General features: G+C 28.6%; 1 protein-coding gene across 1 annotated transcript in view; it reads right to left on the bottom strand.

Annotated features, from left to right (window-relative positions):
• Positions 1 to 3677: 3677 nt before the first annotated feature.
• Positions 3678 to 19905, bottom strand: part of LOC122502433 (GAS2-like protein pickled eggs) — a 306098-nt gene continuing 289870 nt past the window's right edge. Inside the window, exon 9 of the mRNA XM_043612483.1 lies at positions 3678 to 6747. Coding sequence (XP_043468418.1) covers positions 5888 to 6747 — 860 coding nt within the window. The 3' untranslated portion in view covers positions 3678 to 5887. The remainder of the gene's footprint in view (positions 6748 to 19905) is intronic.

A 19905-nucleotide genomic window follows, 5' to 3' on the forward strand; every position in this document is an offset into this window, starting at 1 on the left:
ACAAATATTAAAACAATACTTGCAACATTTATCGGTAATTAGTAGAATTAAAATAAACAATTAAAAAAATATATTAAAATCATTTGATAAAAAAGAATAACTAAAAAATTAAAGTATTGTATATATCTAATATTGTAAACAATAATAAGCAGAGGAACTATAATTTTGAAAATTTTGTTCCTCTGCTTATTATTGTTTACAATATTAGATATACAATACTTTAAGTTTTTTAGTTATTTCTTCTTATCAAATGATTTTAATATATTTTTTTAATTGTTTATTTTAATTCTACTAATTACCGATAAATGTTGCAAGTATTGTTTTAATATTTGTGTACGGAACCCGCCATTGCAGTGCGAGTACAACTCGCACTTGTCCAATTTTTTTTTATTTTTAGTTAAGAAATTAAAGTCAGAAAACAATCTCTCATTTATTCTCTTAAAATTTCACTCTTCCTTAAAATATTTAATGCCACGTGTTTAAACTAAAAAAAAATTTTTAAAAATTTTTCTTTTTGAAAAAAAAAATTTTTTTTTAAATTTTTTTTTAAAAAGTTTCTTAAATAAATTTTTTGTCGTCAGACTGTAATAATACACCAGGATACCAATTTCCAGCTCATTAGGTCAAATAATGTAAAAGTTAAGGAAAACAAATTTTTTTTTTATTTTTTTAGTTTTTCCTTGACAACGCTATGGCCATCATTACATATCAAGTTCTGTATATTTTTCCTGTAATATTCGAGTAAAAATACACCAGCATGCAAAATTTCAGCTCTCCATGTCGAATAGTTTAGAAGTTAAGGGGGGGGAATGGTCACTTTTTATGCATTTTTGGCCAAAAATCTTGTTATTTCCTTGACAACGCTATGCCCATCACGTCCAATCACATTCGCTATATTTTTCCTGTAATCTACGAGTGAAAATACATATCTGGACCAAATTTGAGCTCTTTAGGTCAAATAGTTTAGCCGCTAGGGGGGGGGACACGATTTGGCTACGGACAACAGAGTCTCACCAATAGGGTTCCGCCGATACACCGTAGGTGTACGGAACCCTAAAAATAAGAATAATAATTTGTTGTTAAAAAAAATTTTTTCTTATTAGTATAAAAAATATTTTATTTACAAAAAATGCAAATTCATTTTTGGATTCAGTGTTGAAAAGTAGATCAAATTAAAAAAAGAAAGATTAAAATCGGTCAATAATTAACGAAGTTATGACCATTTTTGCAAATTTGAACGGCTGAATTCTGTTTTGTGGCGGGCGAGAATCACGCGCCACCGGTTCCCCCACTCCGCCGTCCAAAGGTAGAAAAAACTATGCATATACTTTCACTTGATATAAATGCAAAATAAAAGGACAAATCCGTATGATCAATTTTTTTTCATAAAATACAAGTATTTAACTATAAATAGTGCGAATTTCAATTAAAAATAATAATAATTAACTAGTCAGGAATTTTTTAAAAAGAAAAAACTAACTCCCCCCCTTGAAGTAAGATTGGATTTTTTTTTGGAAAGGTTTTGTGAAAACAAGTGAAATTAAATGCCCTTTACACTAAATCGATAAAGTGAAAATTGGCCGAGTTATTGCCATTTGTTTATGTCAAAAAAACATACTTTTTTTAACGTCTATTATTATGCACTTAGATTAAAAAAATCAATTTCCCATTTAAATGGAATGAAAGTTTGACTCCTTAACTGTACTTTCCAAGAAAAAAAAACGAAATTCGCCTGGCCAAAAATTTGGAAATTCCGTTGAAAAATGACATGTTTTTAGTTAACAAATGGAATTATGCATAAACTAATTATCCGATCGAGTTGAATTTTTTTGTGTTTTATTCAGCTTCGCAAGGAGAATATTTCTGGTAAGTTAGAAACAAATTCGATAATTATTAACAAAGTTATTAAACAATTAAAAAAGTGCTATTTTTAATGGTTTAAATTCATTTGCAAATAAACTAATTAACATTTTTTAACGTATGACCAATCATTTAAAAGCTATTTTCAAGCTCTACAACTTCCAATAACAATTTTTTTCTCTAAAATGTAACCGGAAGCAACGGGAATCAAAAAACCACGTTTTTCAAACTTTGACAATTATTTATAACCTTTTTCGCAACTGAGAATCGAGAGCAAACTATTGGGCTCTTATATGGGGCCCGCAAACTACAAGAAACCATTTAGACTTTGCTGCTAGCATTTATGTGTACTTTTTCGACCCAACGACTGGCCTAGACGTATTCTGCTCACATGGGATCGTACCCTTATACATGTCTAAACATAACCAAAAACTTCGTCTTCGTAAACAATGTAAATAACCTGAAGCATTCAGTGCTTCGAAAAAATGCACAAGAATTTTTCTAGGGTGGTCACCTTAGGACCCTGGCCATCTTGGGGCCCTCTACCCTATATAAAGTTGAATTTAATTGGAATAAAAAGTAATAAATTAATGTACTCTTTTTAAGAATGTTTCCCTGCTACAAAACAACCTATTAATATTGTGAATTTTAATAATTGATATGGATTTTGGGTAGTTTACAATAATTATTATTCCTCCTTATTTCAATTTCTAAAACTAATGAAGCACGTCAGTTTTTCTCTTTTCCATATTTAACTACTTAATAAAGTGAAGATCGATATAAATAGGTACAATTTAAATATAAAAATCATTTTATTTAGTTTCCTTCGAGAGGAAGACTATGTAGTCAAATACATATAATAAATAAATTTTCTTGTAATAATTAAGAAAATTTAGAGTAATATTTTTGTAATTAATTAATAATTATTATTTTTCTTTTAAGAGCCAATATAAATAAATGACAAAACCTTCTAAAAATGGCCTCTTCCGAGATTCGCGTATACCTTGGTTATATTTACTTGGAGGGGGTCCCGTCTTACCAAATGCGGCAAGGACGACAATCCATAAGCAGTTGAACCTTATAATGGGTTACTTTCTTTCTATTCTCAGTTTTTTCGGTTATCATTGAGAAACACTATAATAAAATAAATTGAATAGTTAATAACGCTATCTAGAACTACTTTTTCTTGTTTCCATTAATTTTGAAGTTTATTGATGATATAATCCCACAAAGCACAGACATTTTCTGAAAGTTTGCTGCAAGTTTTCCATGCAAATTTCGCAAGTTTGCATTGCAAGTTTGCAGCAAACTTGCATAAATATAAAAATGTCACCCACTTGGCAAGTTTGCACTGCAAGTTTGCAGCAAACTTGCGCCAAATAGCATAAACTTAAATGTATGCGCAGTAGTTTACTATGACATCTAGAGATGCGCACTATATTTTAGTCACCTTCCCTCAGGGAAGGTATCGTTCATCAAAATATATGTAATTTGAAAAAAAAAATTTTTTTTAATTTTTTAGGTATTTTAGAAAGTTTGCAGCAAATTTTCCTCAAGTTTTCATTGCAAACTTGCCAAGAGGGTGACATTTTTATTTGTATGCAAGTTTGCTGAAAACTTGGATGCAAACTTGCGAAGTTTGCATGAAAAACTTGCAGCAAACTTGCAGAAAAATACTGTGCTTTGTGGGATGATATATTATATGTAAATAATAATTAAAAATGGACGATTCACTATTTAAAATTCTATATTCAATTGCACAATTATTATAGTTTATAGTTGGGATTAAGGATATATATTTGAGTGAAAATATTAAAGGTTTTTCAATGTTTTTATTTAATGCTCATTTGTTCAGTTTACAACTTGACGTAGATAAAATTATAACATAAAATAGGCAACATCGCGTATATTAATATTAATAATAGCAATAATTATCGCGGTAATAATTGTAATATTTAAAAAGAAATAATCGTAATTTGTAATAGTTGATGATAATCATATGAGCACAAAAATTGATATTTATATATTGACACAATTAATATGTGAACTGCAAATGTAAAGCTTCGGCATGCATTTTAGATCAATAATAATTTAACTGATTATTTGTTGTAGATTTTGTGAGCACTATCCTTTAAAAAAATACTACACTCTCGAAAGTTAATGGAGTATCTAAAATCACTCCAACTCGTGAATTTGACAAGATTTTTTTAATATTTACGAATTTTGAGCTAATTTTCGTTTTATTTTTTGAAGATGCTGTTTGTACTAAAATAATGTTTATTTGTGTATTCAATCAAAAAATTTGATTAATCGCTATTTGTTATTGATTATTAAAGAATAGTCTTGCCAAATTTGCGAGAAAGATTTTTCTCCGCTTTTTTACACTTACATGATCATCAATTCTCTATAGTTACTAAAAAAATAGTTTAGGCTCTTGCTATCGATTCGCCCACTTGTCTTTTACTTATCACGTCAACACATATTTTTTACTTCTAAATTTAAAACTCGTGTGGTCAGAATGAATTCTGTCTCTAAATATGGAGATTTTCCAACAACTGACTCTCATTACTAATAACAATAAGACACTTGGTAAAAATGGTCTACATTTGCTTTTGGTATAAAAAAGACATTTAAAACATTGGAATGGCGTTTTTTTTGTCGTGGATATATACTATCTACGCAGTCTGTTGGGGTTATTTTTGATAATGCATAGTATACTTAAAATACTATTATTTTCGCGTGTCAGAATCCTTTCCGTTAACAACTTTTTTTTACTCTCATCAACTTATACCTAATTTTTTGCACTATTATTTTTAGTGCTTAAAAACGAGGTTACAACGAGTAAATAAATTGTCTTTAATAAATACAACCGATAGACTATATAAATAAATAATTTCTATAAACGATTATCGTCCTCATTGTAATCAATGAAAAAACCATAGATCAAGCAAACCAGCAATTTAATATGAAAATACTAGCTCAAATTGTTGGAATTGTTTTATCTTTGGTTTTATTAATGATTTTAATAATTGCAGACCTTTCATAATAACAGAACACGCTTAAAATAAAGGCTCGTAGAAAATAATCTACTTGTCGTAACAGTATTTTTTGTAACTTTATTTAATAAAATAGAAATTAGTTTTTTATTACTAAAATCTCAAAATAATTCTTTTATACAAGAATTGTAGTCATAATAGAAAGTTTCTACTCGCCTATCATGGGTCATCGATTTTAAACCACTCGGTCTGCAATCAAAAATACATTGGAAGCCGATCGGAACGCTATTAACGCACTTGACTGGCTATAAACGTCCCTAGTCGCGCATTGTATTCATTAAACATTTGCACTATGAGAAATGCGCAAAATGAACCAATGTACAACAATAGATTTTCATGCAACTGTAACATAATGTGTTATAATATTATTTATTATAAATTTAAATTGAATAATAATTAGGGGAATATTTTATTTAAATTCCACTTTATCACTCTTAATTAACCATTCTCATTTCCATTGTTGCACATCAGATGCTACATTCTCCATGAGTGAATTTGTACATTCATTGCGTCTATTTATTTTAAAATACTAATTTGTGGAATTTACAAATTTGAATCTTTATATTCTTAACATGATCTTTTTATGGATGAACAAATTCACTATTCGTCTTTTACTTTTTTCCTAATTTTGATTTTTTAAAAGTGTTAAATCTAAAAGCACCAGTCGAAAATTAAATTTTTAGGATGTCACCAACCTTTTCATAAACGGATCATTTAACCCAGAAAGCGTAAGTTTCAAAATTGGAACACCGAGTTAAAAGAATTTATTATTTTTATACAATAGCGTGATATTCAAATTATCGAAAACTAAAAATTACATTGTGTGGATTCCTATCTGCCTTATGTTCGATGAGTTAAGGTTTGTGTTATTTTCTCGGTCAAGGCAAACCCTTATTCAATGATGAATTCGGAAGCACCAGCCTCGATTCCAAGTACCTTTAATCTCACGTCCTCGGAATTCTACCAATGGGTCAGATACTATCGGAAGCAACGGACACAGGCCTCTTATAAATTGGTGCAGGTATTTTTGAAAAATTTCCTCTTTCCACTGTGGATTTTGGATCTTTTCTGGGACTAATGGAATTAGAGATTTCAGTTGGTAGTTCGACAATTCCATTACCATCAACCCACGCTCTTGTAAAATCGAGTGTAGGATCACCCTCTGGCCCAGAACCATGACCCTTGTAATCCCGCAGAAAGTCCTGTAGCTTTTGAACAACCTGTTGATCATCCTGTAAATGTCCCACCTTTTGGAGAATTTGCTCTAACAAAGGATTAGCGTTTTTCGTTGGTGACGATTGTAGTGATGATGTTGCTGGACGAATTCGACGTCCATTTCTATCATATTGTGGCCCATTTGACGGCTTTGGTAAACTTTGTCTAACAGGATTCTTCCTGGAGAAATTGGAATTTTGAGAAGCAGAAAATGTATCAGCTTGCAGCCTAGGTCTTTGTCTGACTTGACGGCCATTCCAGGTGTTCCTGCCGTTAGATGAACTTTGAAGTGATTTAGGAACAGCAGAAGCCTTACTGAGACTTCCAGTCGGTGGTTTTTTGACGCTATCACGGATACCTTTGCGTTTTATAGGACTTGACTCAGGACTTGAGTTTCCTTCTCTAGGTGTTCTGCTGCCTGATGATGCTTTCGAGAGGTTACTATTTTCTCGAGCGATAGAACCTGCTCTTGGTGTTTGATCACCTGATGAAGAAGCTGCACTTCTGGATGGAGATGCTCTTAAAGGACTCGGAGGGCCTATTCTTATTTTACGTAAACCGGTCTCAATACTTTCCGTCTCAACGCATGATCTTCCTTGATCTGCTTTCGGTTGTTCTGTAACAAAAACAAGTCATGAATTTTAATTATTATAGTCAAACATTACAAAATTCATTAAAGGGCCATATTGTGAGCCAATAGTGCCAATATTCGAGTAATAATGACAACCAATATTGGACTATTATTGGTTGTCATTATTGCCACTGTTGGCTTTCCAATTTTAGAAAATTATATGTTGGTTCAATTGTTTCGCCAATAGTAAAGGCTGTCAATTTTTCATTGAGATTAATTAATATGTTATAAAAATATCCATAAAAATTTTTTTTATCTCTGTTAAAAATGAAAATAAACGTTAGCGCCTGTCCGATTTTAGTTAATCCTTTGCAATATTAGAATCTTTTTTTATGCTCCAAGTGCCACACGATCGAAGTTTTTATAGTGACACCCACACTTAATGAATAAGTTTCCACAAGTCTTGATTTACTATTAGAGTCTAAATTGCTAAATTCGTATTTAATACCAAGTGAAATTTCCACTGTATTATTTTTAAAATTAGTATAAATTGTGCGTTTTTAAAAATTCAATTCCTAAACTACATTTATTTACTTTGGCTTGACTATGCAATTCTATAAATAATCTGGATGCATTGTAATAGTTTAGAAAAAATTTGAAAAAATTATAAGAATGTAAAATAGACAGCATCAAATTAAATATTGATGATGACAATGCCGAAAAAATATTTTTAATGAATAACTAACTAATAGGGTAAGTGTACCAATTGCCGAGGGTTTTCCATTTGTCGATGTTATCATGGTAATAACAAAAAAAAATTGTCTAAAATGTCTCATTTGTTTGTGGATATAATATTAATATATTTTTTTCACATTTATAACGCATTAAAAAATTAATATTTATTACTCGACAATTGGTACGTTTACCCTATGTACGCAGCAATGTTAGGGATAATATTAGATATAATTTAGAACTTAGAATATAATTTGTTTAATTAAAAAAGTAAAATTTATATCAATTCCTATGACACATTAGTGTTTAACTGATTTTTTGTGCAGATAATAAGCAATGAAAGTTACCTAATTGACAAAAAAAATCAAGTCTGCTTTGCAAAGATCATTTTCAATCTATGTTAAATTCTTTTACACCCATTGCTTTCGACTTGACAAGATTGTATTGATTTCAACCAGAGTGCGATATTCTTGACAGCCAAAAAATCACATTTGTATTTTATTTTTAATCCTCCAGTGGACTATTAAAAGAGAAGTTTCAGTATATCAAGTGAAGTGTAATCTTTAGAAAATCACTTTGCATATCATCAGATTTATTATAAGTATCAAATAATAAATAAATAATCATTTCTATTTTAAATGCTTTCTTCGAAAATTACAAATAAAAAATTCACAAATAAAATAATGATAATAATAAGTTGTTACTACTACTACTTGAAAGTAGAAATAATTTCTTACTAGTTTCTTAAATTAATTATCTGGCATTCAATTTCTTTAGGTATATGTGCATAAATGCGATTCGGAAGGTCTAGGTTGTGATTCATCAGTCACTTCATAATTGTAACTGAGATCTGGACACCTGATGTGATCGTTTGGTAAGTTGGTAGAAAGGGTTCTAAAAAGAATCAAAAGTTAGCAATTGTTCGGATGACAGGTTGTTGGTTCGCCCACGCTTCAAGGGATCCCATAGACGTACATTCAGCTAAATGTCAGCCCAGCCTCTTTGCGATTTCATACGTGGCTTGTGTACTTTGAATATTAATGGACTACAGGGTGGTCCAAATGCGAGGTGACAGCCGACCTCCAAGGCACTCTTCACTCTATAATTCCAACTTCCACACCTTTTGCGTAAATTCTATCAATTTCAACTTACTATTAGATTATGCATCAATTACAAATGTGGGTCAGACACTGAGAAAATCGTCAGATTCTGATATTTTCTGCGATAAACTTCAAATTGAAAGAAATATTTTTAATTTCAACGTGATTGCATTGGTTCAAACTTATCATGAGCGATGCGTGAGTTAATAAGACAACCATGTCTTAATAAAAAGGTGTTTTGTATTTTGATTTGAATCTTTGTCTTTCACTCTTTTATCTCATTGTTAAATGGAATGATCAATCTACAACAAGATCAAAAATACCGCACAATTTCAATGCAAAATATTCCAAACTTTTTTTCCAGCCGATGCAAATTTTATCGCGGACGATATTCTACCTCAGTCACCCGGAAGGAAAATTCTTTTTCCATTTTCAAAGGTACAACTTGTGAAAGAGGTTATCTCGAGCTCTGATCTGAGTGACCCATGTCACTCATGAGGCATGTTGGTGTTTTATTGACAAGAATGGAATGCAACGGTATATATTATATCCTTATCTGATGTAATAGATATAGGAATCAATTTAACGTGCTTTATTAATCTATCCCAAAGTACACTCATTTTATGTCCGCACGTGAGACTTACAATTTTAAAAAAATTCATCCCTAAAGCTCTTCATGATCTCGAGATATTTATGAAAATGTCATGTTTACACACACACACATGTGGTATTCCACGTCAAGTGATCCGCGTCCAAATTTACATGGAATATTTGAAAAATTTGTAGTTTTTTTAAAACAAAACGAAAAGATGTTTTCTTTTTTGGGTTTTTTTGCTGTTTTTCAGCACTTTCTAACAAACAAATTTAAAAAAAAAATTTGACCTTGAAAAATTCAATTAAGGAGGTTGTTTACAGGTATTCAGACCGACAGAAAAAATATTACATTGACATTAAAGAATTTTTTAATATGATTGTTATTCGTATCTTCTGGAAGAAAAAATATCAAATTTCAAGAAAAAAAGAAGGAGGGTCAATAAGGCCTGTTTTCGGCCCCCTTTAAATTTTTATTTAAATGCTTGAAATAAATTTTCCGCCAAAGAAAAATGATAATTATGATGATTGAAGGTTAAATGAGGGTGATGTTTGGAGAATATTAACCCCTATATAATAAGAGTTTTGAATAAAAAATAAGGGTAAAAAAATGTTCAATTATGAATTAATTGGCTTGAAACTTGTTACACAGGGGTTTTTGGGGTCGCTGATTACGAATCTGGTATTAGTTTTCCAAAATTCAAAATGGTGGATCCAATATGGTGGACGACTTTTTTAAAATATGACTTAATTGGCTTGAAAATCATTACTCGGTGGTTTCTGGGGTCGCTGATTACGAATATGGTGTTAATTTTGAATATCAAACATCAGATTCGTAATCAATGTCCCCAAAAACCCCCGAGGTACGATTTTCATGAAAATATTCATTTTTCAAAAAAGTCGTATAGCATTTTGAATTTTGAAAAACTAACACCATATTCGTAATCAGCGACCCCAGAAACCACCGAGTTTTTCAAGCATTTAAATAAAAATTTGAAGGAGGCCGAAAACAGACTTTGAAACTTACAAAAATTGTTTATTTAGTCATTTTGCATATGATCAAAGTTTTCTTCATATTAAAAGGTTAAACTTTTTCAAACCTGATTCGATTTAAGCCAATGATGGCTTCATTTCTTGAGAAAATGATTCTCTATAACTTGACCGCTCAGTTTTATAAACAAATACACCGTTTTAAAAATACGCTTATTTGTTTAAAAAATTTTTATAAATTAAATCACTTTTTTTAAACAAATAAACATATTTTCAAAGCGGTGTATTTTTTTATAAATCTGAGCGGTCAAGTTATAAAGAACCATTTTCTGAAGAAAATAAGCCATCATTGACTTAAATCGAATCAGTTTTGAAAAAGTTTAACCTTTTAATATGAAGAAAACTTTGATCATATGCAAAATGATTAAATAAACAATTTTTGCAAGTTGCAAATTTTTTTCTTGAAATTTGATATTTTTTCTTTCAGAAGATACGAATAACAATAATATTAAAAAATTCTTTAATGTCAATTCAATATTTTTTCCGAAGGTCTGCATACCTGTACACAACCTCCTTAAAAAATAAAATTTCATTTTTTTATCAAATGGACATTTTTTATTTAAATTTTTTTCATAAAGGTGAGGTTTTTTCCTAAAAAAATGTATAGGTTAAAACGTGGGACAAGAACTTTTAACTGGTCAAATTAAGCATTTACTTCTGCAGTGCACCGGCCCACAGTGAATTTTTTTTACAATTTACTATTAAAAAATGTCTACAGCTTACATTTTTTAACCGATTTGGGTATTCTTTGTTTTAAATTAAGGGGAATAAATTCTTAAGATATTCCTCGAGGCGATTTTTGTGATTTTATTTGTTCATATATTTTTTAAATCTAAATTAACAAATTAATGTTCACTTTTTTAAAAGATCTTGTTCCGCGTTTTGACCTACACATTTTTTTTAGGAAAAAATCTCACCTTTATGAAAAAAATTTTTAAAAAAATGTCCATTTGATAAAAAGATGAAATTTTATTTTTTAATTGGATTTTTCAAGGTAAAAAAAATAAGGCTTACTAAGTGAATTAGTAGTTTTCTACTAACAAGTAGTAGTTTTTTACTAAAAATTAGTCAAAACTCATACTAATTCAAATTAATAAACGAATCCGCACTATTCCATTAGTAGAAAACTACTAATTTAGATTTAGAGAGTAGATATGTGAAAATTTCTTGTATGCATAAGTAGTGAATTCAATTTGCACGTACTTGCAAACCTAAAATATTAATTTCTCAGTATCATTTAGAATTACAGTTATTGAATCAAAGATGTGAAAAATATAGTTAGGTCAGTCGTAATAAATATTAAAATATAATAAATTTTTAATGATTAAATTAAAAAACTTCACTTATTATTTATATAATTTAACATTTTTACCAGTAATAATTTAGTTTCATAATATTTTAATAAGTATCAAAGTAGAGTTGACATTGAAGTTAAAATTTTGTTTATATATGTTTAAATAATTTGTTATACACACACTGAGAAAAAAATGCTATTGAATCAATGACATATTTGTTTGTCGCAATAAACGGCATATTCAATATCGTTCGAATACAAATACTGTTGGTTCAATAACACGTGCTATTGATTATTACACTATAGATTTAAATACATATTGTATAATATTATTACAGAAGCTATAGTGTTAATAGAAAATGCTATAATATCAAGAAATGCATTTCGTATACGAAATGCCTACGGCGCCCTCGACCTCCACTCGTGTCACAAAAATCACCGTAAACAAATGGCTGCCTTTATACCCTTGTTGCTTAAAATACTATTTCAATTATGTTTTAATAAATTGACAACAAAATTTTAATTGAATATGTAATATTAATTAAGCGCATCTTCGTTTTAATGAAGCGTACAGCCCTGAATATTTATACTGTCAGTCGTCAAGGTGTCCCCTCCGAATATTGGACACCATTACATAGCAATCCAAAGTTCGGGGGTTCCAGTGTATACAAAACTGATGAAAGTATCACCGCTTGTGAGAGAAAAAATTAATTTTTCAAGTACACGGAAAAAGTTTCGGCACGTCAGATGTACAGGTTGTGTCAAATTTTCTTCTACATTTATTTTGCACGCCATCTGTGCCAGGAGACTCATGCTTATTCCCGAAATCTTTTTTGACTAAATAGTTATTTGATATAAAACTACTTAACTTAAAATTCACATAATATGCACATTATTTGACATAAATTTCATTGTACACAAAAACCATTTAACATAAATATCATTTGTCATAGAATTCATTAAACAGAAATATTATGTTACATAAAACTCAGATAACTTAATTCCCATTTGACATAAAAATTATGTAACATAAATTTCTATTGACATAAAAATCATTTAACATAAATTTCTTTTGACATAAAATTCATTTAACGTAAATTTTATTTGTTATAAAATTCATTTGACATCAATTTCATTTGGCATACATAAATGTCATTTAACGTAATTCTCATTTGACATAAATATCATTAGACATAAAATTAGCTTGACATAAATTTCATTTGACGTGAATATCATTTAACATAATTATTATTTAACGTAAAATTGAATTTATATAAATTTCATTTAGCATAAATTCCATTTAACATAATTCTCATTTGGCATAAAATTTACTTGACATAAATTTCATTTGGTATAAATCCCATTTAACATAATTTTCATTTGACATAAAGTTCATTTGACATAAAAGAAATGTAACACAATTCTCAATTGTCATAAAAGTCATTCAACAAAATTCTCATTTGACATAAAAATCATTTTACACAAATTACATTTTACATAACAATATCGGCGCGAATTTTAAAAGTAACCAATTAGATATTGTCAACAACATTGTGATTCGCCAATTTTAAAATTCGCGCCTATATTTCCATGTCAAATGATCTTTATGTAAAATAAAATCTATGATAACTCAATTTTATGTCAAATGAGAATTATGTGTAATGAGTTATCCGTCAAATGAAATTTATATCAAGTGAACTTTATGTCAAATGAAAATTATGTTAAATGGGATTTATACCAAATGAAATTTATGTCAAGTAAATTTTATGCCAAATGAGAATTATGTTAAATGGAATTTATGCTAAATGAAATTTATATAAATTCAATTTTACGTTAAATAATAATTATGTTAAATGATATTCACGTCAAATGAAATTTATGTCAAGCTAATTTTATGTCTAATGATATTTATGTCAAATGAGAATTACGTTAAATGACATTTATGCCAAATGAAATTGATGTCAAATGAATTTTATAACAAATAAAATTTACGTTAAATGAATTTTATGTCAAAAGAAATTTATGTTAAATGATTTTTATGTCAATAGAAATTTATGTTACATAATTTTTATGTCAAATGGGAATTAAGTTATCTGAGTTTTATGTAACATAATATTTCTGTTTAATGAATTCTATGACAAATGATATTTATGTTAAATGGTTTTTGTGTACAATGAAATTTATGTCAAATAATGTGCATATTATGTGAATTTTAAGTTAAGTAGTTTTATATCAAATACTTATTTGGTCAAAAAAGATTTCGGGTATAAGCATGCGTCTCTGTGCCAGTTTGGCGTATCTGACGTGCATTATGTACGTCTGATATCTCGAAATGGCACCTCAGACGTGCAAAATGAAATGTACTGCTGTTGACACTATCCTCGGCGCATCTAATGTCCCGGAATTTTTTCCGTGTAGGCATAGCCTACTTATAAATCATCCTTAGACTTTATTTTTATCATTGTTAAGTAAAGTATTTTTTTTAAGTTTATAGCATGATATTTTTATATGAAATACAAATGCTATTAAATAGAAGAAATATATTTTCATATTAAAAAATGCATGTTAACATGATAACACCTAACATTTTTAAATTTAACAAGTATGACTACAATTTTACTGCACGGTACTGACAATTTTATAGCATCGCACTGTCAATTCTATAGCATCTGCTTTTGAACATATTTGAATACATTGTTTATAATAACAAAAGCACGCGCTATTGATTCAAAAGCATATTGCATCGTCTAAAATATACATCTATATACAAACTGCAAATACACGGAAAAAAAAGTACGTGAAAGTTTCATTGACTCGGTACTTGACTTTTGGATACGACACAAAATACTAAAAACAGTCTAGTACTTTTGCATGAGAGTTTCAAAAGCAGTCAATGAAAATTTCTAGTACCTTGCTTGAGAATTTCATTGACTTTCAAAAAAATTGTAAAATAAAAAAAATAATTTTCACTTGTTCACACAGTTTTTCTGAAATTCACTTATTCATTCACATATTTGGATAATTAATCACACAAACAAAGAACAATTATTGTATCACTTTTCGACGTTTGTCAACACTTATGAACTAATAAATAGTGAAAATTAACGATCACTCCGAGTCAAGGAAAATAAAAATAAAAGAAATTCAATTCTTTTTACGTTTCGGCAGCACAGCTGTCCTCTTCAGAACTATAATTTATTATAAAAACAAAATATTAAAAAAAAGATTTTTTACAATTTTTTGATTAACAATAAAAAATTAAAAATAAAATATTTACCGAAAAAAAGAAAATTAGAAAAATTAAAATTATAAATTAAGATAGGTACATCTTTGTCGCTACGATTACAATATGACACTAAACAAATATACAGACAAGTACGAGTGAACGATGTACAATTTTTCAGGGTCAATGCCCCATCGATAAACAAAACTAAGAAAGAGAAATGTCAAGGTAAACTGAAAAGACAGCTGATTATAAATCCTTCTTTTCATTAAGAAAATGAGTATAATAACTACTAAGTTTTAATGTGTCATCTTTTTTATTAATTGAATTTTTTTGTACGTTAATGTGGATCATTTCAGAAATTAAGCGTTTTTTAAATAAACCTTCTTTATCTAGTACTAAAAATCCATCCCAATCAAAATCATGACCAAGTGAATTGATATGTTCAGCAACAACATTTGTTTTTGAAATTTTGTGCTCATTAATACGAACACCCACCATTCTTTTCGTTTGTCCAACATAAGATGCAGAACAGTTTTTGCATCCTATTTTATATACCGAGTTTGTGATTTCAGATTTTTTACTTATATCTTTTCCTTTAATTACCAAGTTATGATTCATGTTCTTATTATTGGTTGGGATAGTTAAAATACTGTACTTATTTAGGAAATATGAAGTTTTTTCATAAAGATTGGGAACATAAGGCAAGAAAACTTTCGGTAACATTTTGTAAACCGAATTACTTTTGTTACATTGTGAATTTGACTCAATGGAACACATGCGTTTCTTAATGTGCTTATTAATAAATTCGATGGGATAATTATTATTAATTAGTATTTTTTCGACAAATTCAATGTTTTTCTTATGGAATTTTTTATTCGAAAGTTTTATTGCCCTATCGACAAGATTGGATACTATGGCAATTTTTTGAGAAAAAGGATGTTTTGATTCATAGTTAATTGTTCGTCCGGAGAAAGTTGGTTTTTTATACCAGTCAGTTATAAGTTTATTATTTTCTTTAATTATAAGAACATCTAAGAAGTTAATTGTATTATTTGTTTCAGTCTCGTATGTAAATTGTAGTCTCTCGTCATAATTATTAAACGTGTCAATCATCTCATGAACTCCATTTTCCGGTATGCAAGCAATAATGTCGTCAACGTACCTAAAAAAGAAAATCGGTTTAAACGATAATTTATCATTACAAACCGTTTTAAGGTCATCCATGACAATATCTGCAAACAATCCAGAAATGGATGAGCCCATGGGTGTACCATATATTTGATGATAATATTTGTTGTTAAATTTAAAAAATGTGTTGTTGAAAAGAAATTGTCAAGCGTCTAATAAGTCATCTAGAGGTTTATTTACATTTTGTGCAATTACTGAATAACGTTTAATGATAGAGTCACATACATGGTTGGAGCCAACATTCGTAAATAAAGAAGCGACATCAAGGCTAATCAGAATGTGACCGTCAGGAATATCAAGATTTTTTATTCTTTCTATGAAATCAAAACTATTTCGTATATGAAATTTGGCTTTTGGAAAAGAATCATTTAATATGTTATATACATGCTTGGAAAAGAAAAATGTTGGGAAACCAATAGTGGAGACAACAGGTCTAAGGGGGTTGTCTTTTTTGAGTGTTTTTGGTAAACCATAAAATTTTGAAAGATTTGCATTAGTTTGTGTAAGTTCAATATCATTATATTTCCTATTCAAAAAACCATTATTGTTCCAATGTTTTAAAATTTTATAAGTATCAGTTTTTAGTTTTGGTAACGGATTTTTTTAAAAATTTTATAAGTATTAGTATCGGATAATAAGTTTTCAACTTTACTAATATAGTCTACCTTGTCTAATGCTACCGTGACATTTCCCTTATCCGCAGTGGTGAATATAACATTTCTATGATTTTTAACAAACATTTTTGCATCGGATAACTTTTTAGAATAAATACGTTCGTTTATATTAATATGTCGTGGAGTATTATTTTCAAAATAACGTAGATTTTTAATTAGTTTGTTTCTTATATCATTAGAAATTTCATCATTTAATTTATAAGAGTCGATAAAATTTTCAACTGATTTAATATAATCAATGGTAGTGTTCAAACATTTATTATTATTATTATTAAATTTAAAGTCATTACCTAGAGAAACAACGTTAATGACACTTTCTGGAATTTCACAATTAGACAAATTTAAAAACCAGTTAGATTGTGTATTAAAAAGATTATTATTTTTTAGAACACATTTTTTGTTTTTTAGAAAATACCTTATACTGTCTTGGATTAAAATTCAAAAATGATATCACTTTTTACATATCAGTTATAGTTCACGAGATAGCTTATAATTTCTTCAAAATCAAGGTTCCCTATATTAAAGAACCAGTAGAACCGGGTAGAATCAGGAGCCTACTTGCTTTAAGTTGGTTATTGTCACGTAAGTTCCAATTTCAAACCAGTAGATAAGTATTTTCAGCTGGTTTGAATTTGGAATGTCAAGTTCAAAATGAACTGGTCTCAGTTTGAACATTACAGTCAACCGGAAATTCCAAATAGGTTACATTGTACAACATGAACTTGTTTCAACTTGGATATCGATTCACAATTGGAAATCCAAGGTGGTTACAATTGAACAGATAGTTTTGAAAAAAAATATTTGTGGAAAAAATAATAAAAAATTCTTATGACCATTAATAACTTTATATTCTTAGCACGCTCCAAACATACAAACATTTTAATTAAACTGGAAGAATTAAATTAAAACTTAGGGATCGAACCCCGTATATGACCTATCTATCTAAACGCTTAACGACCGCGGCTACCGAATCGACGTGAGAAATATTTTTCGACCTGTCTATATAAACTGCAACTTTGAAAAACGTAAGTTTATGTAAAATATTATAATTTTTGTAAGTACCTATAAAAATACAAGCAGAAATTAAAATATTTATAGAAATTTGCAAATATATGATATTATGTAAAAAATATTAATTAAATATTTAATACATTTTTGCTCAAATGTCATTTAACCGCTTTGTAATTTTTTGCAAATATTTGCCAAAAAATAACATTAAGCGAAATAAAAAACAGAAAATTCGTAAAAATTAAAAATCCCAAAATGACTGGGCCAGACCAGCTCAACTGTGTTAAAAAATTTCATTGATTTTCTAAAATGTTAAAACTTTTATGAAAATCTGTAGTTCACAACAAAACATTAAAACACTCTTAACCGTTTTTTGAAATTTGAAATTTTTGTAATTTTTTGCATTAACAAAATATTACAAAATTTTAAAATAATTAATAACTCAAAAGCCTTTTACCATAAATTAATAAAACTTACACTGATTACACAAAATTGTTCACTCTCTTACAAGAAAATATTAGCATGATTGTAAATTTAAAAATTTCATATTTTTAATAACAATTTTATAAATAATTTGAATTATTTATGTGTTCTACCCCTCCATAATTGAAATGAAACTCATAGGAGGTATAGTCATAGTAGTCTCTTTTTGAAGACCCTAATAAAAAATTTTCATTTTGGAATGTACATAACGTATTTTTTAATAAAAACGCGCGTCCATTCCACAATGGGAAAAATGTGATTGTCGTGGAAAATTTAGTCTAGACGTTACAATTATTATTTGTTTTTTTATAAATTTTTTTTAAATAAAAGACTGAATTTTCCACAACAATCAACTTTTTCCCACTGTGGAGTTGGCGCGCGTTTTTAATAAAAAAATTCGTTATGTACATTCCAAATTGAAAATACCAACATTTTTTTTGGGGGGGTTTCAAGAAGAGACTACTGAGTATACTTCCTATGAGTTTCATTGCAACAGGAGCGGTCGAACACATAAATAATTAAAATTGTTTATAAAATTGTTATTAAAAATACGGAATTTTTAAATTTACAATCATGCAAATATTTTCTATTAAAAGAGTAAACAATTTTGTGTAAATAGTGTAAGTTTCATTAATTTATTGTTAACGGCTTTTAGGAGTTATTAATTTTTTTTAAATTTTGTAATATATTTTGTTAATCCAAAAAAATAACAAAAATTTTTTCAAAAAAACGGTTAAAAGTGCTTTATTGTTTTGTTGTGAACTACAGATTTTCATAAAATTACAAAATTACAAATAGCAACAGTAACAAATTCATAAAAATATCAATTCGAGAAATGCAAATTCGCAAAAATAAAATTATCAAAACAACAATTAGCAGAAATAATGATACACAACAAAGCAGTTTCGCAAAAAATAACAATTAGCAAAAGTATCTAACAATTTGTAAAACTGTCCATTGCGAAGAATGCAAGTTTGCAAAAATAACAAATTTGAAAAATAACAGTAAACTAAAATAAATATTTGTAAAATGTAAATTTGCAATAATAATTCTTTGCAAAAATAACAATTGGCGAAAATGACAATTTAAAGAATTCCAATTAGCGATTAATCAAACTCTTTAAATTTGAACTTGAAATTCCAAATAGAATGCATCCCCGATTCAAATTAAACCAAGATGACATTAATCCTTCACTGTGCTATATAAATTTGGAGTTGGAAGTTCCAAACTCAAGCTTGTTGATTTTTAATTTAACAGGACAAGTGAAATGTAGTATTCGAGAATCCAAATTGAACCAAGTAGATACTTGAACTTAATTTTGTATTTGGAAATGCAAGCTGATACTTGTAGTACGTGCGAACTTGGAAATACAAGTAGAGATGATAAGATTGGAAATCCATGTTAAAACAAGTCGAAACAAAAATTGAAGAGGACAATCCAAGATAGAACCATTTCAATTTTATCTTAGATATCCGTTTCAGTTACATAAATAAGATTTCCAAGTTAAAACCAGTAGAATTGCTACACGGAAAAGTTTTTCAATTTGGAAAGCAAGTTGACACCAGTAGATCCATGTTCAATTTCTACTGGTCTCAACTGGTTCTTTAATATAGGGTTTTGATAATAAATTTCAAGTAATAAAATTTTTGTTTAAACAATCATAAACCTTCAGAACAATGCCTTTTTTTGCCCACTCGACTCAACTCAGTCACAATGACCAATTCGCTACGCACCTTTCTTTAACAATAGATTTCCGAGTCTTTTGTGATGATTTTAATACAAGAATTTTATAACTTAAAACTTTTGTATTTTAACTAATGCAACTTTGTAACATAAAAATTTAGAATCTATGGTATT

This window comes from Leptopilina heterotoma, unplaced genomic scaffold (genome assembly GCF_015476425.1).
Source record: "Leptopilina heterotoma isolate Lh14 unplaced genomic scaffold, ASM1547642v1 Lhet_228, whole genome shotgun sequence".
Lineage (NCBI taxonomy): Eukaryota > Metazoa > Arthropoda > Insecta > Hymenoptera > Figitidae > Leptopilina > Leptopilina heterotoma.